Consider the following 21166-nt stretch of genomic DNA (forward strand, 5'->3'; position numbering starts at 1 on the left):
GTGCCAAGACTTGAGGGGACTGGGCAGGGCTTCGTGAAGGGAAACGAGCGCCAGCTCTGTTTCAGAAAGCCCACGCTGGTGGGCGCCTCGGTGGCTCCTCTGGTTAAGCCTCTGACTCTGGTCCAAGTCATGATCTCACACTCCGTGGGTTCGAGCCCCGCCTCGAACTCCGCGCTAACAGCGTGGAGCTCTGCCTCGGATCCTTTGCCTCCCTCTCTCTCTGCCCCTCCCCAGCTCTCTCACTCGCAAATAAACATTAAAAAGAAAAAAAAAAAAAAAAAGAGGGGCGCCTGGGTGACTTCGGTTCGGGTCGTGATCTCATGGTCCGTGCATTCGAGCCCCGCGTCGGGCTCTGGGCTGACAGCTCAGAGCCTGGAGCCCGCTTTGGATTCTGGGTCTCCCCTGTCTCTCTGCCCCTCCCCCGCTCATGCTCTGTCTTGCTCTCCCTAAAATAAATGGATGTTAGGAAAAAAAAGAAAAAGTCCAGGCCAATGGGGCGCAGATCAGACGGGAGGGGAAGAGCTAGGCGTCTGGGGACGGGAGGAGGGGAGAATGAATAAGGGTAAACCGCCGCATCCAAGGGCGGGACGCAGTGGGGAGGAAGGGTCGCTACCCGCTGGCCAGGCCGGACTCCCCCCAGGCTGCCGGGTGCCCCCCCGACCTGCCAGCGGTGGTGATGGTGCGAGAGGCGAGACGTCGTGAGCTCCTCGACGGGACACTCTCCGAGACTGTTTTTTGCACTGAAGGGTCTGGCCTCGGACCTGGCAACACGTCCTGCCCTGAGAGAGAGGGAAGTGACAGGTGGGAACCGGGCAAAATGGAAGGAAGAGGTCTGGATGCTCGCGGGCCTTGGAACTGGGGTTTAGGCCAAGTTGAACCAGACCTCCTGGGGCGGGCGGGGGGCGGGGGCGTCCAGCTGACTTCTGACTGCAGACCGCGCAACAACGGCTGCGGTTTTCAAAACGCGCCCTGTACTCCGGGCCCCGGGCTGTACGTCTCACTCCTGTTGTCTCAGGGGGTCCCCATGACCCCCAGGAACGGTGGCAACCGTCACAGGGACAGCACCAGCCAATGCTTGCATGACGCCGCTAGGCCCTGCCACTCTTCTCGGCCTTTTACGTGGATTGGCTCATTTTGGTGCTTCACGATACTTCCGTGAGGCCCGCTCGGCTATCCGCAACTTGCAGGCGGGGAAACCGAGGCACGGAAAAGTTCTGTAACTGGCCGTGCATGGCAGAGCTAGGAGCGAGGAGGTGATGGAGGCTGGCGGCCCGTGGACGGGGACGTGGGCTTGAGATCTCCCCCCCCCCCCCCCCCCGGGTGTGCCTTCCGCAGGTGTGTGCAGGCTGACGGAGGGGCATCCGGGCTCAGAGCAGGGGAGAAGGGAGAAAAGGGAGGATGGGGGAGGGGGAGGGTCTGCAGGGGTAGCGCTTCCTGAGGCGGGGGGGCACTGTGGGGTGACATTGCCCCACCAGAGTGGCCGCAGGGCCCTGGAGCTGAGAGTGGGTGAGGGTCCCAAGGCCCCGAACGTGGTGGGGCCGGGTGATTGGAGGTCTAATAAAGGGAGCCTCGTGGCTGTCAAGGAAGTGACAGAACTCTGTCCTCCCTGAGAGCACCCCATACCCCACACAGCTTCCCACCTTCTGTGGCCTGACAAAAGTCGGTGGCCTCTTTGTGGGCCTTTATTTCGAGCCCCTGTTGGCCACTCCCTTCTGGAAGCATTCCCGCCCGTGCTCTGGCTGCTGTGAAAGTTCCGGCCTACGTTTTGCCCCAGGCTACATACCCCCCACCCCCCTCCCCCAGCCAACCCTCGGCCTTCCCTACCCTCCACGAGCTGAGGACACCCACACCCCCGTCTCCACCCAGGCAGCTGTCCTTGAGCCAGGGCACTGCCCGCCTAAAACTCCCTTGTGGCTCCCCACCGGGTTAAGAATGAAGTGAGAGCTTGGATCCATGGTCCCCACCGTCTACGCAGATCGGTATCTAGCTCCAGCCTGACCCTCTGGGCTCATTTCAGATCCCTCCGTGCCTGCCTCTAGCCAAACCCAGCTGCCCTGTCCCAGAATGGGCTTTACGTTCCTACGTGCCTTTGAACATGATGTTCACCCGACCTCCAATATGCTCTCCACCCTCCTAGCCTAGCTAGTTCCCGCTCAGCACCAGCACGGCCTCCTCCAAGAAGCCTCCCCTGACCTCTCAGCCTGGGTTTGCTGCATCCTCTGTGGTGATTGTGGCTCCCTGTAGCTAACTGAAGAGCCACAGATTGGAGGGAAGACAGGGCCTTGGCAGTGGCCTCGAGACTGAGGCTGCTCAGGTCTGGCGTTCCTGAGAAAGGTCTGGGCTGGAGACGGCCACGAGCCAACGATGAGCACTCAAGGAGAACAGGTGGACGGTGGCAGGAGAGCTGGGGACAGACTCTGGGGAACTCCAACATCGGAGGGCTGGGCGGAGGGACACAACTCCACAGAGTTCTCGGCAGGAGTGGGGAAGAAAGATGGTGCCCAGCATTCATGCCCTGGTGTTGTCCCCTCCTCTTGAATCTGGGCTGGCCCCGTGACCTGTCTTTGACCGATGTGATGGAAGCGACACCACAGCACTTTCGAGCCTCAGTCGTAAGAAGTTTGTAGATGGTACCTGGGTCTCCTGAAACTCTCTCTCGGGGAAGTCAACCACCATGAAAGAAGTCACATTGCAGACTTCCCTGAGACCGCCATCCCGTGAGCAAGCCCTAGCTGGCCATGTGAAGTGGCCACGTGGAGAAAAGGAGACAGCCGCCCAGGGGCTCCCTAGCTGTCACAGCCATCCCAGTTGAGGCAGCATATGAGTGAAGACGCCATCTTGGATGTCCAACCCAACTTAGCCTTCAGAGGACTCCGGCCCAGGGAGGGATGTGACTCAGGGAGGTTTACGTAGCCAGCAGGAGGCAGCAGTTGGGGTTTGAACCCAGGCAGGTATGATACCCCAGCCTGTGCTCTTTTCCATAGCACATCCCCGGCTGTCTGAGGCCAGACCTTGCCGCCACATCACGTGGTTTTGGCCAAATTCCCCCGTGTGACAGGTTACTGGGTTTTCCCCAGGGCAGCTCACCTGGGCACCTGCTGGAACCCTAGGTTTTTTGTTTTGGGGGTTTTTTTTGGGGGGGGGACACGATTCACACAAATGCACAAATCACCAAGTGCACGGCGTGGTACATTTTTACACGTGTATACACCCACGTGGCCACTACCCAGGTCAAGATCTCCAACATTGCCAGCACCCCAGAAAGTTCCCTCGTGATCACTGCTAGCCCATGTCCGTCCCCGGCCCAGAGGCACCCACTGTGCTGATGACCGTCACCATAGTAACAGTTCTGCCTTGAACTTCACATAAACGGAATCGTACCGCAGGTCTTCTTTAGTGTCTGGCTGCCTCACTCAACCTTGTCTGGAAGATTCACCCAAGTTTTTGCGTGTGGTATTCTAACGTATGAATGGACCACAATCTACTCGTTCATTCAGAGGTGGAGCACTTTTCCCACGTTGGCCCGATTGTCCAGCTTGTCCTGGAGGCCGAGGAGGGGGTGGGTGGGAGGCAGGCACCGAGAAGGATGTTGCCATGGCCCAGGTGCTAGATGGGGGGGGGGGGGGGGGCAGGGGCCCGGGTTGGGCTAAGGCGGTCCTGGAGGCAGAGGACGGAGTGGAGGGATGTCAGGGGGGCTGGTGGGAGGCAACAGAGTATGGTGAGTGCCGAGGCTGGACGATTTGATGGCTCGGGGGTCCCGGTTCTTCCTTCTTTCTACTCAGCCGTTTTTAGCATATAGATGAGGCAAAGTGGTGGCAACATGGGGACTTCACCCAACACCATCTGAAGGCGGGGAGAGAGAGGCCCTCCCTTTCTTGTACCCTTTTCTTAAGAGCAAGGAACACCTCCCAGATGACCCCCTCCAGCCCTCCACCCCCACTCAAGTCTCCCCCCCGCAACTCACTGGCTGGAATTGCCTCCCGGGCCCGTTCCTAAACCCATCACTGGCCAGGGAATGGGACGTCTTCCCCACAACCCACATGGTTGCTCCCCTGTGGGTCTTGCCCTGGACACACCAGGGATGTTCACAGGGCATTTGCTCATGCCGTTCCCTCACTTGGAATGCCCTTCCTGCTTTTTCCATCTGGAAAAGACATAGTTCAAAGCCACCTTCAAAAGCCCTCTCCGATCCGCAGGCTGGGTCGGGGTCCCCTCTGGGTGCCCACGACCTCCGGGACCCAACCTGTTTTTGTGCCCTCGGTGGGGGCAGGGTCAGTCCTTGTTCACCTCCCCTGGTGCCCGGCCCAGATTGATGGGGAAGGCCGTGGGGGGTGAGGCCAGCTCACCTGCCCTCCCACCTTAGCTACAGCCCTGCAGATGGGACAGCCGGGCTGGGCTCGAAGTGGCTGGCAACCGGGACCAGGGCTCGGGAGCCGCACAGCTGGCCGGCTGGGATGAGGCCTCCAGCCTGGTGGGCCTGGGGTGGCCGCGTCCACCACCCGCCCCCACCTTGCCCAGGGCTGGACGTGACCTCTGGGCACAGTCTCAATAGAGGACGGAGGCTGAAAGGCAACCATTTGACAGGAAAGCAAACTAAGGCTTAGAGAGGGGATGTGGCTGGCCCCAGGTCAGAGTCTCAGCTCCCCTCCTCTTTCCAAGGCCTAGACCTATAGCGCCCACTCCAGGGCGTCCCAGGCTTTGAGGTGCACATGAATCGCCGGGGGTCCGTGTCACAGTGCGGACTCTGACTCAGTAGGCAGGGGCGGGGCCCGGACTCGGGAGTTTCTAACCGGCTCCCTGGTGACGCGGCTGCGGCGGCTGGTCTGCAAACCCCACGTGGCGTGGCGCTGCAAAGCCGTGGCCCTGATGGAGGAACTCCGCCCTCAGAGCTCCCAGGCCGCCCTTCAGGAAGGAGTGCCAGTGGGGGGTGAGGGGGGTGGGGAGGGTGGTGAAGCCCCAACCTCCATAACCCGCCCTGCCCCAGCCATCCTAGACGCCAGAGCCGCGGGAATATTTTATTAAGTTAAGAAGGCTCATGGAGCAGAAGAGAAACGCCTTCATGGGGCGGCTCCAGTGGTTCCGTGCCCAGCACCCCCTCAGAGGAGGAGGTGAAGCCTTAGGGAGCTGCCGGCTCCCTCTGCCCATCTGTCCCTCTGTCCAGAGTCCCAAGGTGTGGGTCCCCAGGGGGCAGGAAGTAGTTAGTGGGAGGTAGGGTAGGAAGAGGGTGGCTGGCTGGCTCTCTGCCTCTCCCACCAGAGTCAACGCTGCCGTGGCCGCTGCTGCGCCCCTGCTGGACCCCCACCCCCACCCCCTGGGGCAGGGCCACGGGCCCAGAAGCCTGAGCCCCCCGTGGCTGGAGACAGAGGGGGAGCCAGCATCCAGGAATTGGTTTTTTCAAAGTATAAAGTGTTGGGGGGGGGGGGGGAAGGAAAAAAAATCTATATAAAAATCTCTTCACATATAAAATCCTGAAGAAGGTGCAAAAGGTAAGACCCAGTGCGAGGGGCGCGCTCAGATACGCAGAGTGTGTGTGTGTGTGTGTGTGTGTGTGTGTGTGTGCGCGCGCGTGTGTGTGTGCACCTGTGTGCGTGTGTGTGGTGGGGACGAGTGCACGTGCGGCCCACAGCGGGCGGGGAGAAAGCTTGGCTTCTGACTTCCATCCAGCAGGAAGGAGGGCGACTGACTGGTCCCCTCAGTCTGGGGGCGTCTGCTGCGGGGCTCGGCCACCAGGACCTGGAAGACAAGAGTCGGGGGAGCGGCAGGCTGAGGCCAGGCAAGGGCGGCGCTGGGCCTGGCCCACAGGGTGGCCTTTCCTGCGCGTCTCGGGAAGTCCACAAGGACTGGTCAGAAAGAAGCAGCTCCAAGGGCGCTTGGGTGGCTCAGTCGGTTGGGCGGCCGACTTCGGCTCGGGTCACGATCTCGCGGTTCGCGGGTTCGAGCCCCGCGTCGGGCTCCGTGTTGACGGCTCGGAGCCTGGAGCCCGCTTCAGATTCCGTGTCTCCCTCTGTCTGCCCTTCTGCTGCTTGCACTCTGTCTCGCTCTCAAAAATAAATACACACTAAAAAAAAACCTTTTTTAATTAAAAAAAAAAAAAGAAAAAAAAGAAAGAGAAAGCAGCAGCTCCACGTAGAGCCGGCCTTAGGAAAGCCACCGTAAAAATGCTCCGAAGCCTGGTAAGTCAGAGATGGCCGTAAGACTAAGTCGGGGGCCAGGCTCCATCCGTGATGTCGGAGGTGTGGAGCTGGGTGGAAGGAGCGCTGTGGCCGGTGAGGGATGCGCGCCACGCTGCCAGGCCTGAAGGTGGGGCCAGCGCCCGGCACCTGCCACCGCGGCCGACGCAGCTGAGCCAGCAGCGGGGAGGAGGGCCGCCGGCTGATGAGGCTGCGGGTGTGGCTGTGCCCATTCTAGAAAGGGGAACAGAGGCCACGAGAAGGAAGCGCCCTGGGCCCGCTGGCACGGTGAGTCGGGGGTGGATGAGCCTTGGGCTCGCCCCTCCAGGCCCAGTGCCCGACTGGGCCCTGCCCCCGCTCGGCCGTGCCCGCCCCTCGGCACCTACCTTTACTCGGCCAGGCTGTTGCGCATCGACTCCTTCTCCCGCAGCGCAGCCATGGCAAGGCGCAGGTGCTCCTTCAGCTGCTCGATCTCCCGCTCCGAGCGTGTCTTGATGTGGTTCAGCTCTACGTACACATCCTGGTACTTTCCCGAAGTGAAGCGCTCCTTGTCCTGGGAGGGCGTGGAGGGGCCGTGAGGCCATGGAGCCTCCCCGACCTGGCCCCGCCTACCCGGCCCAGGCCCACGGCGCTCTCTGCCGCCACAGAGCAGCCAGGCCCCTGCACAGCCCTACGGCCCTGTCCCTTGGGGCGCCCCCTCGGCAACCCCTAGCCCTGAGTACACCCTCCCAGCGCGGCCCAGTGAGCCTCCAGGATCATTTTCACCTCTCGAGACGGGAGCCGAGGTTCAGGGAGGCAAAGGCCACTCGGCAGTGAGCGGCCAGGATGTGAACCAGGTCGGCCTGGCCCAAGCCTTGGGCCCTTTCCATGAGTCTGACTCACACATGCTCACAGAGGATGTCCAAGACTTAGGGACGTGGCACCAGGCAGGCCAGGCTCACAACCCTGGACCCAAATCCGGGCCCTTCCCCACTGCCAGCCACGCAGCTTCCTCACTGGGACGCATGCTCCACCCCGCAGGGACTTGGGTCTTTTCTGTTCCCAGCTGTCTCCCCAGCGCCTAGCACGGTGCCCGGCACACAGCAGATGCTCAATAAAAATTTGCCGAATAAATAAAAGCAAGTGTGGCCGTGGGCAAGTCACTTATCCTCTCTTAGCCTGTTTCTTTGTCTCCAAATAGAGACAAGGACACCTTGTCCTCGGGAGAGGCCCGAGGAGAGCCGTGACACGAGGAGGCAAGGAGAGTGCCTGGCACAGAGCAGGCGCTCACAGGTGGGTCCAGAGGCTCCCTCCCCAGCGGCCCCCAGTCAGGCCCTACCTTCTGCAGCATCTGTAGCTCATCCCGGAGGCACTGCACCTCCTTCTTCAGGTACTGGAGCTCGTTCTCCTTCACCCGCAGCAGCACCTGGGGTCACGGGGGCCAGGCTGACCCAGGGCCAAAGGCCAGGGCTACCCCGGCCCACGGCACCCTGCAGCCTGGCTCTCTCTGCCTCAGGCCCCTATGATGCAACCCCCAACCTGCACCAAGACCCACCGCACCCCACGGGCAGGCTCCTCCAGGAAGCCCTCTCTGATTTCTCCTTGCTGGTTCGAAGATTCAAGAAGTTAACAGATACGAAGGACTTACAGAAGCCCCAGACAGAGTAGAGCCATATATAAATTTTCGTACAATAAAATAAAACACGAGGGTGATCCTAGGATCACACACGTTTTCTCACTCCAGCCTCATTCTACAGAGGAGATACCGGAGGGGGCAGGACCCGAAGGGGAGGGCTGGACTCTGGCTGTAGGGCTCTCCTCCCTGGGGCCCAGCCCCGCGGAGCGATGCCACTCCCTGCCGCAGGCCACAGCCGGCCTGTCGGGGCCCCGAGAACCAGCCAGGCTGCCCGGCACAGGGGTGGGCGCTCACCTCCAGCTCACAGGAGCTCCGCTCGCTGCTGCGTCCACAGCCGTCGCTGGTGCCCTGCGACGCAATGAAGCCGCGCAGCCGGTCGATCTCCTCTGACAGGCGGGCGTGCAGCTCCTGGGGGGCAGGGACGGTCAGCGCAGGGACGATGGACCGCCGGCCCCGGAGCCCCCCCACCCCGGGCCAGGCTCACCTGGTTGTGGCGCAGCAGCTCCTGGCCCTCCTGCTGGCAGCGCCGTAGCGTGTGCTCACGCTCCTCGGCCTGCCGCGTCAGGGCCCCGATCTCCAGGCACTTCTGCGAGTACTGCTCCGACAGCACCTGCAGCTCCCGCTTCAGCGCCGCCACGTCCGACCTGTGCGGGGCGGAGGGCGGCATCACCTCGCACCAGCAGGTGATGGAGGGCGGGCATGGGACTCGGGGCAAGATAGACTCAAAGCAGCTCCAGACTCCGGGTTCCCGCCCTAGTTTTGCCTTCAGCCCACTGTGGGGCTGTGACCTGGTGACAGCCTCTCTGGGCCGCAGGTGCCTCCTGTATGAGGGGCTGAGTTAAGCCTCAAAGGCCTCCCAGGTCCTAACATCCCAGAAGTGTGCTCCGTGGCCAGGAGGGACACCTACTGGCCGAGGGTGGTACTGCAGCCCAGCTCTAGGGGACACTAACCGGAAGAGGAGGTGGAGGCTGAAGAAGGGGTCTGAAGAGCTATCTCTGTGGACTGGCACGGGGGTCTGGCTGAGGCCCCACCGCTTCTGTTCCCTGTGCCAGGTGGCTGATCGGGAGTCTCAGCTGGGGGCAAAATGATGTGTCCTCTGCCGAGGGGCCTCGGCATAGGTTCCTGCCTCGTAAACACCAAGGTGGGCAGCTGGGCCCTTAGCTCAGAACGAGGCCCAGCCCACAGACCCCGGGGTCCGGATGCCAGCTTACTGGTGCTGCTTGCGAAGGCCATCTGGACCCTGTTGGAGACTCCGTGTCTTGCTCAGTTCCCGGCTCAGCTCCTCCTGGTAGGCCTTCTTCATGGCTTCGATGGCTGGAGGCAGGGCAGAGGCATGGGGGGATCTTGGGGAGGGGTCAGCAACAGTAAGCTCCACCTCCTCCAAGGCCCCACAGATACCATGCAGGCAGGAGCAAAGAACACTGGGCCAGGCTGTATCAGGAGCTGAGGGGCGTTGGGTAAGTTGCTAGACCTCTCTGAGCCCATCTATCAAGGGAGGGTGACAATCCCTGTCTGACGGGACAGTGCTGGGGAGAGGCCTCAGCATCTGACCACTGGTACGTCTTGTTGGTCATGTCCGGGTGAGGCCTCACACAGCCCGCCATCCCTGCAGAGCCTGGAGGGTTCTTTAACAAGGCCCAGCTCCCTTGCCCAGCCCGGCGGTCAGGAGTGCAGGGGCCGCAGCTGGTACAAATCTATGCAACTTTACGCAGGGCACTTGACCACTCTTTGCCTCCAGTCCCTTGTTGGAAAACGGGGTTACCAATAGCACCTTCTCTCGTGGGTTATTGGAAGATGCACGTAGAGCATTTAGAGCAATGCTTGGTCCAAAGTAAATGCCCAGGAAATGCTCCCGCTGGCTTATTTTTCGGGCTGTGAGCAACCAAGGACCAAGTGTTTCCACACTCACGCAGGGTTATTGGGAGGATTAAATGAGCCCTCACCCATAATCTTATCCATAATTCTCAAATCCGAAGGCTCTGAACACTGAGAGCTTTTCATAACTCTTTTGGTGGCAATCCCTGACCCGAACAGATGCAGGGCCACTTGCGGTCATTCTCAGCCCACGTTCAGCATGACTCTGAGAAATTTCACTGTAAAAACCTTAGTGCTAGATTCCAGGGGGAGAGTCCAGACTCTGCTGGGAAGGATATCTAACTGATGTACTAAGTTATCTTCCTAAAATGCAAAACACACTGGCCCCAGGCTGTTTGTGATGAGGGGCCAGCGGGCCGGGGGTGTGAAGCACGTGGCATAGCGCTGACAGGTGGGAAAGTTCTGGATCACGTGACTTCTCTCGTCCTTTCCTATCACTCTGCAAACCGCTCCGAAGTGCTTAGGATGTACCAGACCTACAGAGCAGGTGCGCAGTGAACACAGGGAGGGAGGGAGCTGCCCAACGTCTCGGGCATTCCTGTTTCCGGCTTGGGAGGGCAGGGGGTGGGGTTCAGGGCACGGCTTTGCAATCAGGGTGCTCTGAGCTCCATATCCGGCTCCGCCGTCTGGACAAGTCACCAACCTCTCTGTGCCTGTCTATTCATCTGTTAAATGGGGGGCCCTCGATCAGGCACTGCAAGGGCCAAAGGGTGCTCGCGTTCCCCAGAACGGGGCTTGGCAAAGGCTCACACCTTTCCTCCCGCTCTGCCCAGGGTCCGGCCCTCTCACCCGGGGAGATGGCACTTCTGTGGCTGAGCAGGCTCTACCCCAGCGCGCACCTGAGCACGGAGTTGGGGCTCCGTGCGTGTGTACGGCTTGGGGGCGAAACTCCCCGGTGGCCGCAGGCCCCTGAGGGAGAGGAGTCACAACCCAGGGGGACAGTAAGGGCGGGGGGGGGGGGAACCTTTTACTGCCTTGGTTTCCCTTTCTCAAGTAGGAGCAAAGGCCAGTTCTAGGGGCTCCAACCCCCCCCCCCGCCCTTATCGAAAGCCTTCTCCGATTCAGCCAGGGGCCGCAGCTGGGAGGCTCGTGGGGCGCAGGGTTCTCACCCGAGGCCGTGGCCGCCGTCTCCTCGGCCAGGAGCCACTCCTTCTCCTGCTGCAGCCGCTGTAGCTCCCGCTCGTGGTGCCGCTGCAGCTCCTCCATCACCTGCTGGTGCGAGGACTCCATCTCGGCCAGGCTGCGCTCGCACGCCTCCTGGGGGCGGGAGGCCGGCACGTCCCGGGGCTGCCCCCACCGCCCAGGACACGGGCCCCCTCCCCAGCCCGAGGCGGGGAGCCTCAGGGGCAGGCTTCTCCACCTCGCCTCCCTGGAGCCGGGAGCCACCGGCCGCACCTGCGCCTGCTCCCCCGGTCCACAAGCCTCACCCTGTCACTCTCCTGCTTCCAACCCTTCTGAGGCTCCTATCCTGTGGGGCCAGGTCCCTGCTCCCCTGTCCGACCCTCGTGGCCTCAGCCTGGGCCTTTCCCCACCAAGGAACGCCAGTCACGGCATGTTCACATCTCTGAGCTTTAGCTAAGGCTAAGCCCTCTGCCTGGAACGTTCTTCCGCTACTTTCTCTTCCGGGATAACTGACTTTGGCCTGCAGCCCAGCTCAGTGTCCTCCCTGCTCTGCCTCTGGACGGCCTCTCCCCTGCCTCCGAAGGCTCTGCTTCTGCTGGACTAGAAGTTCTCCCAAGCCAGGGAAGACCTGACCCAGCTCGGAGTCCCCGGCGTCTGGACCAGGGCCTGACATGGGGCAGGTGCTGAGTAAGTGAACTGAAATTGATGACATCACAACACAGGGCCTGCAGAGAAGACTGGCAAGTATTTAGAAGACTGCTAATCCCCACCGCTTGGGAGAGTCAGCTGTGACGGGTGTGCCGAGGGCAGTTGATGGCGTCACCACACTTTCAGTAACCCCATCCCTCGACCTAGCAGAAAGTCACATGTATCAAGACATGCGGACGAGGGTGAAACAGATGAAAACGGGCCACGGTCCGAGTCCCTAACGGGGGAGCCCTTAAATAAGGGATGGGATCGAGCCTTGCAAAAGAGGAGGCAGGAGGGCAGAGAGGGAGAAGTGACCACGGAAAGTCAATGGCGGGAAGCGAGGGGGACCAGACTCTCCGTTGCAGGCTTTGAAGATGAGGGAAGGAGCCAGGAGCCAAGGAGCACAGGTGGCCACAAGCCGCCGGGAAAGGTGAGGAAATGGGCCCCACCTGGAGCCCGGCGAGATCCGAGTTAGGTTACCGTCCTTCAAAACCCCGAGATGATAACTTTGGGTTATTTAAGGTTGTGGTAAGTTTCTTTCAAGAGCAACAGGAAACTATACGGATGTGCTCAAAGGTAACCAAGGTGACCCCTGGGGTGGGAGCAGGCAGGGGAAGGACAGCTCAGGTGTTTATTTCTAACCTTTTGATTTGTTTGAATTATTTTCGAAAATGTAAACATATTTCTTATGTATTTGAATTTAAGATCATTCAAAAGGGAAGGGCAAGAGCCCCAAGAAGAAATCGAAGCAGAGGGCCAGATGCGACGGTATACTCCACCCCCCCCCCCCCACCCGATACCATAGGGCACGGTGGGTGGGGACCAACCTCCACCTGTCCAGCAGCCACACCAGAGGGCTATAAGGGCCAGGCCTCCTGGGTCCAGGTGTTCTGAGTGGGGGGCAGGGAACATCTGTCCCTCTGCATGTGTCCTCCGTGTCCCTCCAGTGACAACAACAGAATATAGCTTTGGAGTTCCACACGCTGGGTCCAGAGCCTCGCTGTACCGGAGTGAACTTGAACGAGCCCCTTCCCCACTCTGAGCCTCAGTGTCCTCATCTATAAAAGACCCATAAGGCCAACTCATGAGGGTCCCTAAGATAAACCCACCTACAGAGATGGGAGCAGCACAGGGGGTGGGGACTGATGTTCTTAAAGGGCCAGATCAGGCAGGCGGACCCGGCAGTTAATAGGGGGTCAGAGGCAGGACCGAGACCAGGAGGAGGGGCTCCTAGAAGGCCAAGTGCTATTCTCTCTGACATATCTTCCCGAAGGCCGGCAGCCACCTCTGACAGGGATCAAAGTAGATGGGAGAAATGCCTGTAACCCCCCACCCCACATTAGGCTGGAGGGAGGCAAAGGAGGCACCAAAGCCCCAATGGGTGAAGCCCCAGAACCACCCCCCCCCCTGCCGCCCAGCTGCTGTCTATGGAAGCCCCACAAGCTAAAAGATTCCAGGACGAAGATACCAGGCTGGGGAATCTCTCCCCAGCCGTCCGCTCTCCAGGGTCTGCTGAATCCCCAGCCACCTCCTCCCGGGCTGGGGCTGGCGAGGGGACACAGATAGCTCAGCTCCTCTTGTCTGGCACCCTCCACATCTGGGGCCCCTCCTCCACTCCCGTCTTTGGCTCGTTTCCTTATCATTCCCCTTCTCACCTCCCCCAATTCCGTTTGTACCATTCCCATCCCAACCGAACAGGATGAAAACACCGACAGCCTCTGTGGTGTCCAATGGCCCCACGGGGACCAGGAAGCCTGGGATGCAGACACAGGGCTGCCTCCCGCTTGAGGGTCTCACCGCCTCTCTGGGCCTCGGTTTCCCCATCGAGAAGCTGAGAAGTCAGAGCAGTGCTTTTCGAACTTCGTTGGAGGGACAGAAATCTTTCCCCAAAGGAAACCTAATGCAGGTTCTAAGGGTAAAATTGAAGAGGCTGCTCGGATACCCCTGGCTATGAATAGACCCACCCAGAAAGGTAGCCCCTGGGGCGTCGAAGGGCTCCAAGTACAGTCTGAGGCCCTCCGGGTGGGGGTCTCTGAGGGTGTCCCAGCTGCCTCAGGCTGTGGTGTTAAGCCACACCCAGCCTGAAGACGCCCCACCCACTCTGTCCCCTGACCTCTAGAGAGCCTTTAACAACACTGGTCCCTCCCTCATCGCACCCCTCCCTATGTCAGGTGACCCCAAAGTCACGCCCCCTCCCCTACTCAGGTCCTAACTCCCCTTGGCCCGGGTCTCCCTTCAGTTGAATGCTTCACCCACCACTCAGCTCCAGACGGCTCCCTGGCCTTGCACAGCCGCCCAGCCTCAGGGCCCCTAGGGGCTCTCCTCTATCTGCTTTGGGCCCAGTCACCCAGTCCTAACCTCTCCTCTCCACACACCCTCCTACAGCCCTCTCTCCTTAGGTCACCGTCCTAGCTCCTGACGCTGGCCCTGTGCCCTCCCAAGCCCCCCTCCACCCCAACACCACTTTCCCCACGTCATTGTCAGACCCCAAATCTCCTCAGGTCTGCGGAATGAGATCCCAACTCCTTGGCTTGCTGGAGGTCTCCACTGTAGACACCCACCGGCCCTCCACCTCTGGCCCCAGCCCGTGCCCCCACCCCAAACCAGTGCTCTGCTCAATGCCCGCCCCCCGGAAGCCTGCCTGAGAGCCCCGCACATCATCGACCTCCAACCCTGGAGCTTCTAGAAGTCCCCGCCCACACAGAGCCTAGGATCCCAGCACTCTTTTCTACTTTAGGCAATGGCGGGCTGACTGCCGACAGCTGATGGTCATATATTTTGCAATTCTGTGACACGATTAAGCACAGCCATTTTAAAAGTTAAAGTATATACGTTTACAATTAACTACGTTAAAAACAAAGGTGATACTCATTCATCACTTCCTAATTATTTCACTGCATTTTATTATGGTTTATGCTCTTGAGGTTTTTTTCTTTGTTTTTAAAGATTTTATTTTTAAGTAATCTCTACACCCAACGTGGGGCTCGAACCCAAGACCCCGAGGTCAAGAGTCCCGCGCTCCACCGACTGAGCCAGCCAGGTGTTCCTGTGCTCTTGAGTTTATTTACATCTTCTGTATCTTGTATGGTGGAAACGCTCTATAATTCTGTGCACGTGTATCTTCCCGATTCGGTGTTCAGGGACATCAGCCACAGTGGGAGTATTTACACCACGGAAATTGGTGAACATTGCACGTCAGGGCTTGATTTAGTGTTTTGCTGACTTAAGCGAGGGATGAGAAAACGCTAACAATGCAGATTCAACTTCCCAGCGTGCCACATCTACGACCATCACATTGTCACTAGAACACGGACCTGAGAAAATAACTCTAAATGGAATATTCTCAAAAGGAAACTATTCTCCAATTCGGCCAAGAAGCTGCAAGTGACGTGGATCGACTAGAGTTTTGACAGATGTCTTTTTGTTTTACTCGTGAACACAAACCAAACTGTCAACCGACACGCACGGCAGAACGACACTCGCTTGTCAGTTAGCTGTGCATACAAGCGTTCGGAAAAACCTATGAAAGTCACAGTCAATTCCGAGAAAAGGCAATGTGCTATATATGTGGAATTCACAATAAAAGTTATATATTTTGTACTTGTACACTGTGTCCTACACATCCTTTCGGTCAGTAAAATTTATGGGAAACGTACGTTCATGTGTGTGTGTTTACATACACATGGGTTTTTCTGTCAAGCGGTTACCAGACCACTGTCCCAGGCAGACGGAGTGTCCCCTGGGGGCCACTGGAGGGTCCCACATCCCGCGGGCCTTGGCCTAGTAAACACGGGCAGGATTTCTCTGTGCTTAGGGAGTGACCCCGGGGGCCTGCCCATTGGGGATCCCATTCCCCACTGGCCCTCCTTCCCCAGGGTGGTGGGGGAGAAGGGGTCCACGTGCAGAATGTCACATGGGGGCTCACACACAGGCTCTGCAGTCAGCCGGAACCGAACTCAAATCCCACCTCTGACATCTGCAGCTCAGTTGACCTCGGGCAAGTCCCATAACCTCTCATAGCTCACTGGCTTGTCTGTAAAACGGGCACAGTGATCACGTCTACCCGCGGGGTACATGACATACGAGGACGCATATGAAATGCCTCGCACGGGTTCCGCTACGCTCCCAGAACATTAGCTGTTCTCTGAAGCCACGGCAACCAGAAACCTGCCCCGAGCCCCCCCACGAAACAGCCCCCCCGGCCTCACCTGCGAGATGTAGCCCGGGGGGATATGGCTGTCCTCCTGGGGCCTGGGTGCACTCTGAGGGGCCTCTCCTTGAAGGCGCCATGCCTCCAGCTGGGCGCGGAGAGACTGGACCTACAGGGGGAGGAGGCGAGGTCAGCGGGAACCCGGAAGCCGGCAACGGTCTGGTGGCAGGCAGTGAGGAGCTTTGGGTCTGGGAAAGGGAGGTGGCCTGCGGCCGAAATGCAGGCCAAGGGGACATTCCAGCACTTTCCTGGATGGCCAGGTCAGTGACCCAGGAGAACTTTGTCCCAGAGAAGACTAAACGGGGTTGGGAGCAGGACACTGTGATCACAGATATTTATCCCTGCAGGCGGCAGGGAAACGTCTGAGCCTCAGTTTCCCGCCAGGACAATCAGGACAAGGTCTACCCTCTGGGACCACGCGACCGCTGTGAGGGTTACATGAGCCAATGTAGGTAAAGGAGGCCTAGGACGAGGTATTCAGAAGATGCCTAATAAGTGCTCCCTCCCTCCTCTCCCCTTCTCTTTGGTTGCGGAGGACAAAACTAAGGAGGAAAAAAAAAAACAAAACAACACCCCAAAACGAGAAAACACCGAGGTCCAGGAAGCAAGATTCCGGTCCACGGGAGTCTGGGGCACCACACGGTGAATCAGGGGTGAGCTTCCCGTCACTTTAGGAATGCAAGATAAACGCCACAGCGCGACGGCAGGGACAGGCGGGGCGCTGGTGGGGCGAGGGGGCTCCCCGAGGCCGGCCGGGATGCCTACCTCCTTCTCCAGCGCCTCGTGGCTGTCACGCGGGGGCCCGCGGCGCTCCCCGCGGCTTTGGTTGAGCAGGGCGGTGAGAGGCACCCGCTTGTTCTCCCGCAGGGGCAGCTTCTCCAGCTCCTGCCACTTCTTCTCAATCTCCTCACTGAGGCGGTTCTGCTGGTCCTCGGTCAGGGGGGCCCCCAGGCCCCGGCGCGGCGCCTCGCCAGCCGGCGTCTCCACGGGCCTGCCGTCCGTGGCCTCAAACCACTTGCGACGCTCCTCGGAGCGCTGCGCCAGGTCCCGCTCCAGCTCCTCCTGCTTGGCCGGGCGGTCGGGAGCGCGGGCCGGGGTGCGGGCCCGCTGCGGGGAGCCCTGAGTCAGCGGGGAGAGCTCCACGTAGTCCAGGGACTGCCGCTGCCCGTCCGCCTTCCGCGGGCCGCCCCGACCGATGACCTCAGAGCCCACCCGCTGCTCCCCTGCCTTCAGGGAGCCCTTCTGGGTGCTGTGCGGCGTGTTCTCCTTATTGCAGTCCGAGAGCCTAGGGTGCCAGCAGAGCCCCGTCAGGAGGGACGCGTGACGCTCAGCCCCCAAGCCTGCGTTTCTGGAGCGCCACCCGTGTGCCAGGGCCCGGGGACAGACCCCAGTGGGGGAAGCAACCCAACCTAGAGGTTACAACTAGAGATTCATCATTAAAGGACCCTGGGAACCATCCCAGCTCCAACGCTTAGCAGCAGAGGGACCAGGAGAGCTGGCTTCCCTCCTTGACCCTCGGTGACCGCATCTGTAACATGGGACAACGGTGCCCCTCACAGGATGGACGTGAGCACTAGGCGAGTGAATGTGCCTAAAGCGACCGCGAGCCCTTTGCCAAGGCTGATCAAAGTGTTATTACAAAGGTGCGGTTTGAGGCAGGGTCCTGGGTTCAAGAGGCTCACAGTGGAAAGGGGAAGATGCCCACGGTCACGGTTGAGGGGGTGAACAGTGACCTCTGGGTGCACAGAGCATGAACGGCGGCAGTCGGCCCCTTCTTCCGTTACTTGCCCAGGCAAAAACTACGCCTCCCGGCGTCCCGTGCAGCTGTGGGGCCACGTGACTACATTCTGCCCAGTGGTGTGAGAGGCGGCACCCTTTCCGGGACCAAACGTGCCCTGGCCTGGCCCCTGGCTGGGACTCCGTGAGGACAGAGCCAAAGGCGGGAGTCGTGGGCCACGGAGCTGCCCCACCAGGCCTGGAGGGCACACCTCTGGATTGTTCTGGAGAGAGAAAGAAGTCTCTCCCTTATTTGTGCCACTGTGTTTGGGGCTTCTTTGTTACAGCAGCTGAGAGACTACAGGCTAAGTAACGGTCGGGCTGCATAGACCTGCAGAGTCTACGGTGGGCTCCTGGGCACATCCGTCACGTGAAGGAGGGGCCGCACTCAGCGTGACAGATACGGAATGTGAAAGTCAGACAAGCCAGTCACTGGCCGGACGCCAAATAGCCGAGGTATGGCCAGGTTGGGGGGCTCGTGCCGGGGGCCTCCCGATACAATACTCTGTTCCTGCTGTCCCACAGCTGCAATTCCCCGCCCCCCGCACAGGCGGCGTCACACTGTATGCCACCAGCTTACTCAGCCCTCCTACCCTCTAGTCACCTCCAGAGGGTGAGAGCTCCCCATCCAGACACCCTCTGCCTAACTGGCTTAGACGCAGCTCCCACGGTGCATAGACAATCAGCCACCTGGTGGTGGGGGGCGGGGGGGGTGGTGAGGGGGGTGTCTTTGACTCACTGGCATCTTCTCCAAAGAGTCAAAGCCCCTTCCCACCTTTCAGGCTGCCGCAGAATATAAAGGCATGGCAGTCAAACCTCAAAGTACCTTCAGGGGGGTGCCAAGAACGCTCACTGCCCTCTCTCCATTTTGTTGATGGAGAAACTGAGGCCCGGGAGGCACAGCCGCGGGGCCCTCTGGCGTGTGCCAGAACCCCACTCAGGGACGCGGGAGGAAGCGCCTCCCTCAAGGGCCCGCTCCAGCTCGGCACATACTTGGTGACATCCGGGGCGGAGGTTGGCCGCACGGTCTTCCTCAGAGCCTCGATCCAGTTTCGCCGGATACCCGAGGTCATGGCCGACAAGGTGTAGACAGCATCCTTGGTCTGCAAGTCCACCCCACGGGCAGGTTGCCACACGGCCAGCCCCACCGCTCCCTCGCCACCGTGCACCCCCAGGGAGGGTGGCCCGTCCCCCGCAGGAGGGCATCTGAGGTCCTGCGCCTGGGGATGAGCTCCCCTCCGCCAGCTGGCTCCAAGGTCTCCCCAACATTCAGCCCCAGTGACAGCCGGGGTCTCCCCCGACACGCAAAGTGCCGGCGGCAGAGCTTCTGACTGGCTCTGAGGACAGGGGCTCTAGGTGAACGAGGGAAGCCCATCACCCCCGATCAGCCCCCCCCCGCCCCCCCGCACAGAGTCTCACGTGGATCTGGAAGCCATAGTTGCGCTGCACCGCGTACTCGGTGACATCCGTGCAGGAGCGCAGGTCGATCTCGCCATCGAGCTCGTCTGCCTGCCGCGGGAAGGCCACGACGGTCCACGATTTCCACTTTCCCCACCTAGGCCCCCCAAGCCCCTCCCGGGGACACCCCCCTCCCCAGCACCTGATGGCGGCAGGGAGCCTCCCCACTTTGTCTCACCTCTTCTGCGGTGGAGTCCCTGTAGTACTTAAGGCTTGAATCTGTCAGCACAAACCAATGCTTCTTCCACTGTGAAGGAGACGTGGCGGTGAGCGAGGGGACGGGGCGGCAGGGAGGGTGGGACGAAAGGGTGTGTGCGTGCACCACTCTACAGCTGTCCTGGGTCTGGCCAGGTCGACCGTGGGGGCCCCGGCCCCCTCAGCCGCCCTGTTGGGGAGCCAGCGGGGGAGGGGGTCAGAGAAGAGTCAGAAAATCCAGATTTTGCAGCCTGGCCCTTCCAGGGGCAGCGTCTGTGAAAGGGGTTGGCTTTTCCTCAGTGACCACACCTTCCCTGTCCCCCTGGGAGCCCTTCTCTGACTTGCTGACAGCAACATAGCCCTCCGGACCCTCGGACCCTCTCCGTCAAGATCACCAAGGCTCCTACAAGTGCACGCCCCGCCCCCCGCCCCAGGGCAGACCAGGAAGGGGCTGTGACCTGTGTAAGGCCATTCACCTAGCAAGTCAGGGAGCGGAGCTTTGCGAGTCGTTTTCCCCATGGCCCTCTGGACCCCCTCAGTAACCAAGGACAAGTCTCCCAGAGTAAGACTGGAAGGTGGCCTGGGGCGGCGGGGGGGGAGGTAGATGTCTGAGCACTGGTCCTATTCCGTTTCTTGATCGGGTTGCTGGTTACACGCGTGTTTGGCTTGTGAGTGCGTTATCTGCACATTTATGATTTGGGCCCCTTTCTACAGTGCCGCTCTCTGCTCCGGCGGGCGCCGGGCTGGCAGGACGCACAGCGAAGGGTAGGGGCGCCACCGCAGCCTGATGTTCAATGTGCCAAGCTCAGCCCGCCTCTGGGCTTCTGGCCATTCACTGGAATGCCAGTCAAGGTCCGCCCACCACCAGGGTCAGCACATATCACCCAGTCCCCAGCCCTCCGGGGGCTCCCCCACATCACCAAGCTCCATCCGCGTTGTTATTTCAAGTATTTAGGCTTCTTTCCTCAAGAAATGGCAAGTTTTCAGGGGTGTGCTGGGATGACACTTTCAACTTCTGTCTACACGGCCTCCCCGAAGAAATAGGGGTTGAGCCTCCAAGAGACCTAGATTACAGCGATTTTATCCCTAGCTGTGTGTCTTTGGTCAAGTATCTCGGCCTCTCTGAGCTCCATTCTTGGCACTTGTGAAGGAGGGCTAATAAGAAGGTCGGAAGTGTCTATCCCTCCCTAGTCTATGACAGTTGAGGAGCTAGATGGAGTTCTATGGCCTTAGGCAGCCCAAGTTCTAGGCCTGGGTCTACCGAAGCGGTGACTAGGCCCAGAGGAGAAGTAAGCTTTGTGGGCCTGTCCCCTGTCCGTGCACCAAGGGGCTGGGCTGGCTGAACTCCCGGGGCCCTTCCAGCTCGGACATTCCAAAACCCTGTGAAAGAAGATGAGCAGTGGCCAGCTCTGGGTGGGGCCTGTAATCTCTGCCCTCCAGAGACCCTGGGTGGGGAGGCTGGGAAGGGTCACTGGCAGGGTGCCAGGCCTTGTGTGAGCCTGGAGCGTAGCCACCAGAGGACTGGCGAGCAGGCAGCAGGAACGGAAGGCTGTGGGCTGGAGGGAATAAAACATGTGGGGAGGAAACACAATGAGATTCCCTTTGGCTCCGGGCCCTCCCCGGCATGCGGGCTGCGTGCCGACCCGAGCCACGGGCGCATGCAGGACAGGGGTGGGGAGACGTCCCCTCCCAGGCTGAGCGGGCAGGAAGCCAGCTCCAGCTCCCAGACTCCATCAGCCTGGCAGCTGAAAGGGCAGAGCCAGCGCCAGGCCGCTGTCCCTCCTGGTTCTAAGGACGGACACGTTAGAGACAGGGAAGGGTCATTAGCTGAGCTATGGCAGAGACCCTACACGGCCCGACCTCTCTGACCCTGCTGTCTACCCTGGAAAGAATCCTCATTATCCATATGCCCATTGCATAGACGTGGACTTAACATCTTCACAGACTTCACGTACGTCCTTCACAGAGGACGTAACCAGGGGAGCCCCAGGTGGGTGAGACTTCCGAGCCTGCGCTCTGAGACCCACTTCTATGGGGAGGGAGAGGCTCCCGCAT

The 21166-nt window shown here is 60.3% G+C and overlaps 1 protein-coding gene and 1 long non-coding RNA gene across 7 annotated transcripts in view; one reads left to right on the top strand and one right to left on the bottom strand.

Annotated features, from left to right (window-relative positions):
- Positions 1-5001: 5001 nt before the first annotated feature.
- The window catches only part of TRIOBP (TRIO and F-actin binding protein), a 52683-nt gene continuing 36518 nt past the window's right edge, over positions 5002-21166 (bottom strand). For 5 of the 6 annotated variants that reach the window (XM_058741342.1, XM_058741339.1, XM_058741338.1 and 2 more), the window contains 12 exons: positions 19095-19163; positions 18878-18967; positions 18452-18561; positions 16448-16967; positions 15681-15791; positions 10770-10917; positions 8997-9099; positions 8270-8429; positions 8080-8193; positions 7489-7575; positions 6557-6723; positions 5002-5733 (listed from right to left, as the gene is read on the bottom strand). In XM_058741342.1, the coding sequence (XP_058597325.1) occupies positions 6559-6723; positions 7489-7575; positions 8080-8193; positions 8270-8429; positions 8997-9099; positions 10770-10917; positions 15681-15791; positions 16448-16967; positions 18452-18561; positions 18878-18967; positions 19095-19163 (1677 nt within the window). In that variant the 3' untranslated portion in view covers positions 5002-5733; positions 6557-6558. Of the gene's footprint in view, positions 5734-6556; positions 6724-7488; positions 7576-8079; positions 8194-8269; positions 8430-8996; positions 9100-10769; positions 10918-15040; positions 15506-15680; positions 15792-16447; positions 16968-18451; positions 18562-18877; positions 18968-19094; positions 19164-21166 lie in introns of those variants that run through there. The other variant, XM_058741340.1, reaches the window with a different exon arrangement.
- On the top strand, positions 15791-16252 carry LOC131518875 (uncharacterized). Its single transcript, XR_009265317.1, has 2 exons — positions 15791-15942; positions 16030-16252. It is a non-coding gene; the product is annotated as an uncharacterized LOC131518875 (long non-coding RNA).

This window comes from Neofelis nebulosa, chromosome 8, assembly GCF_028018385.1.
Source record: "Neofelis nebulosa isolate mNeoNeb1 chromosome 8, mNeoNeb1.pri, whole genome shotgun sequence".
NCBI classification, from domain to species: domain Eukaryota; kingdom Metazoa; phylum Chordata; class Mammalia; order Carnivora; family Felidae; genus Neofelis; species Neofelis nebulosa.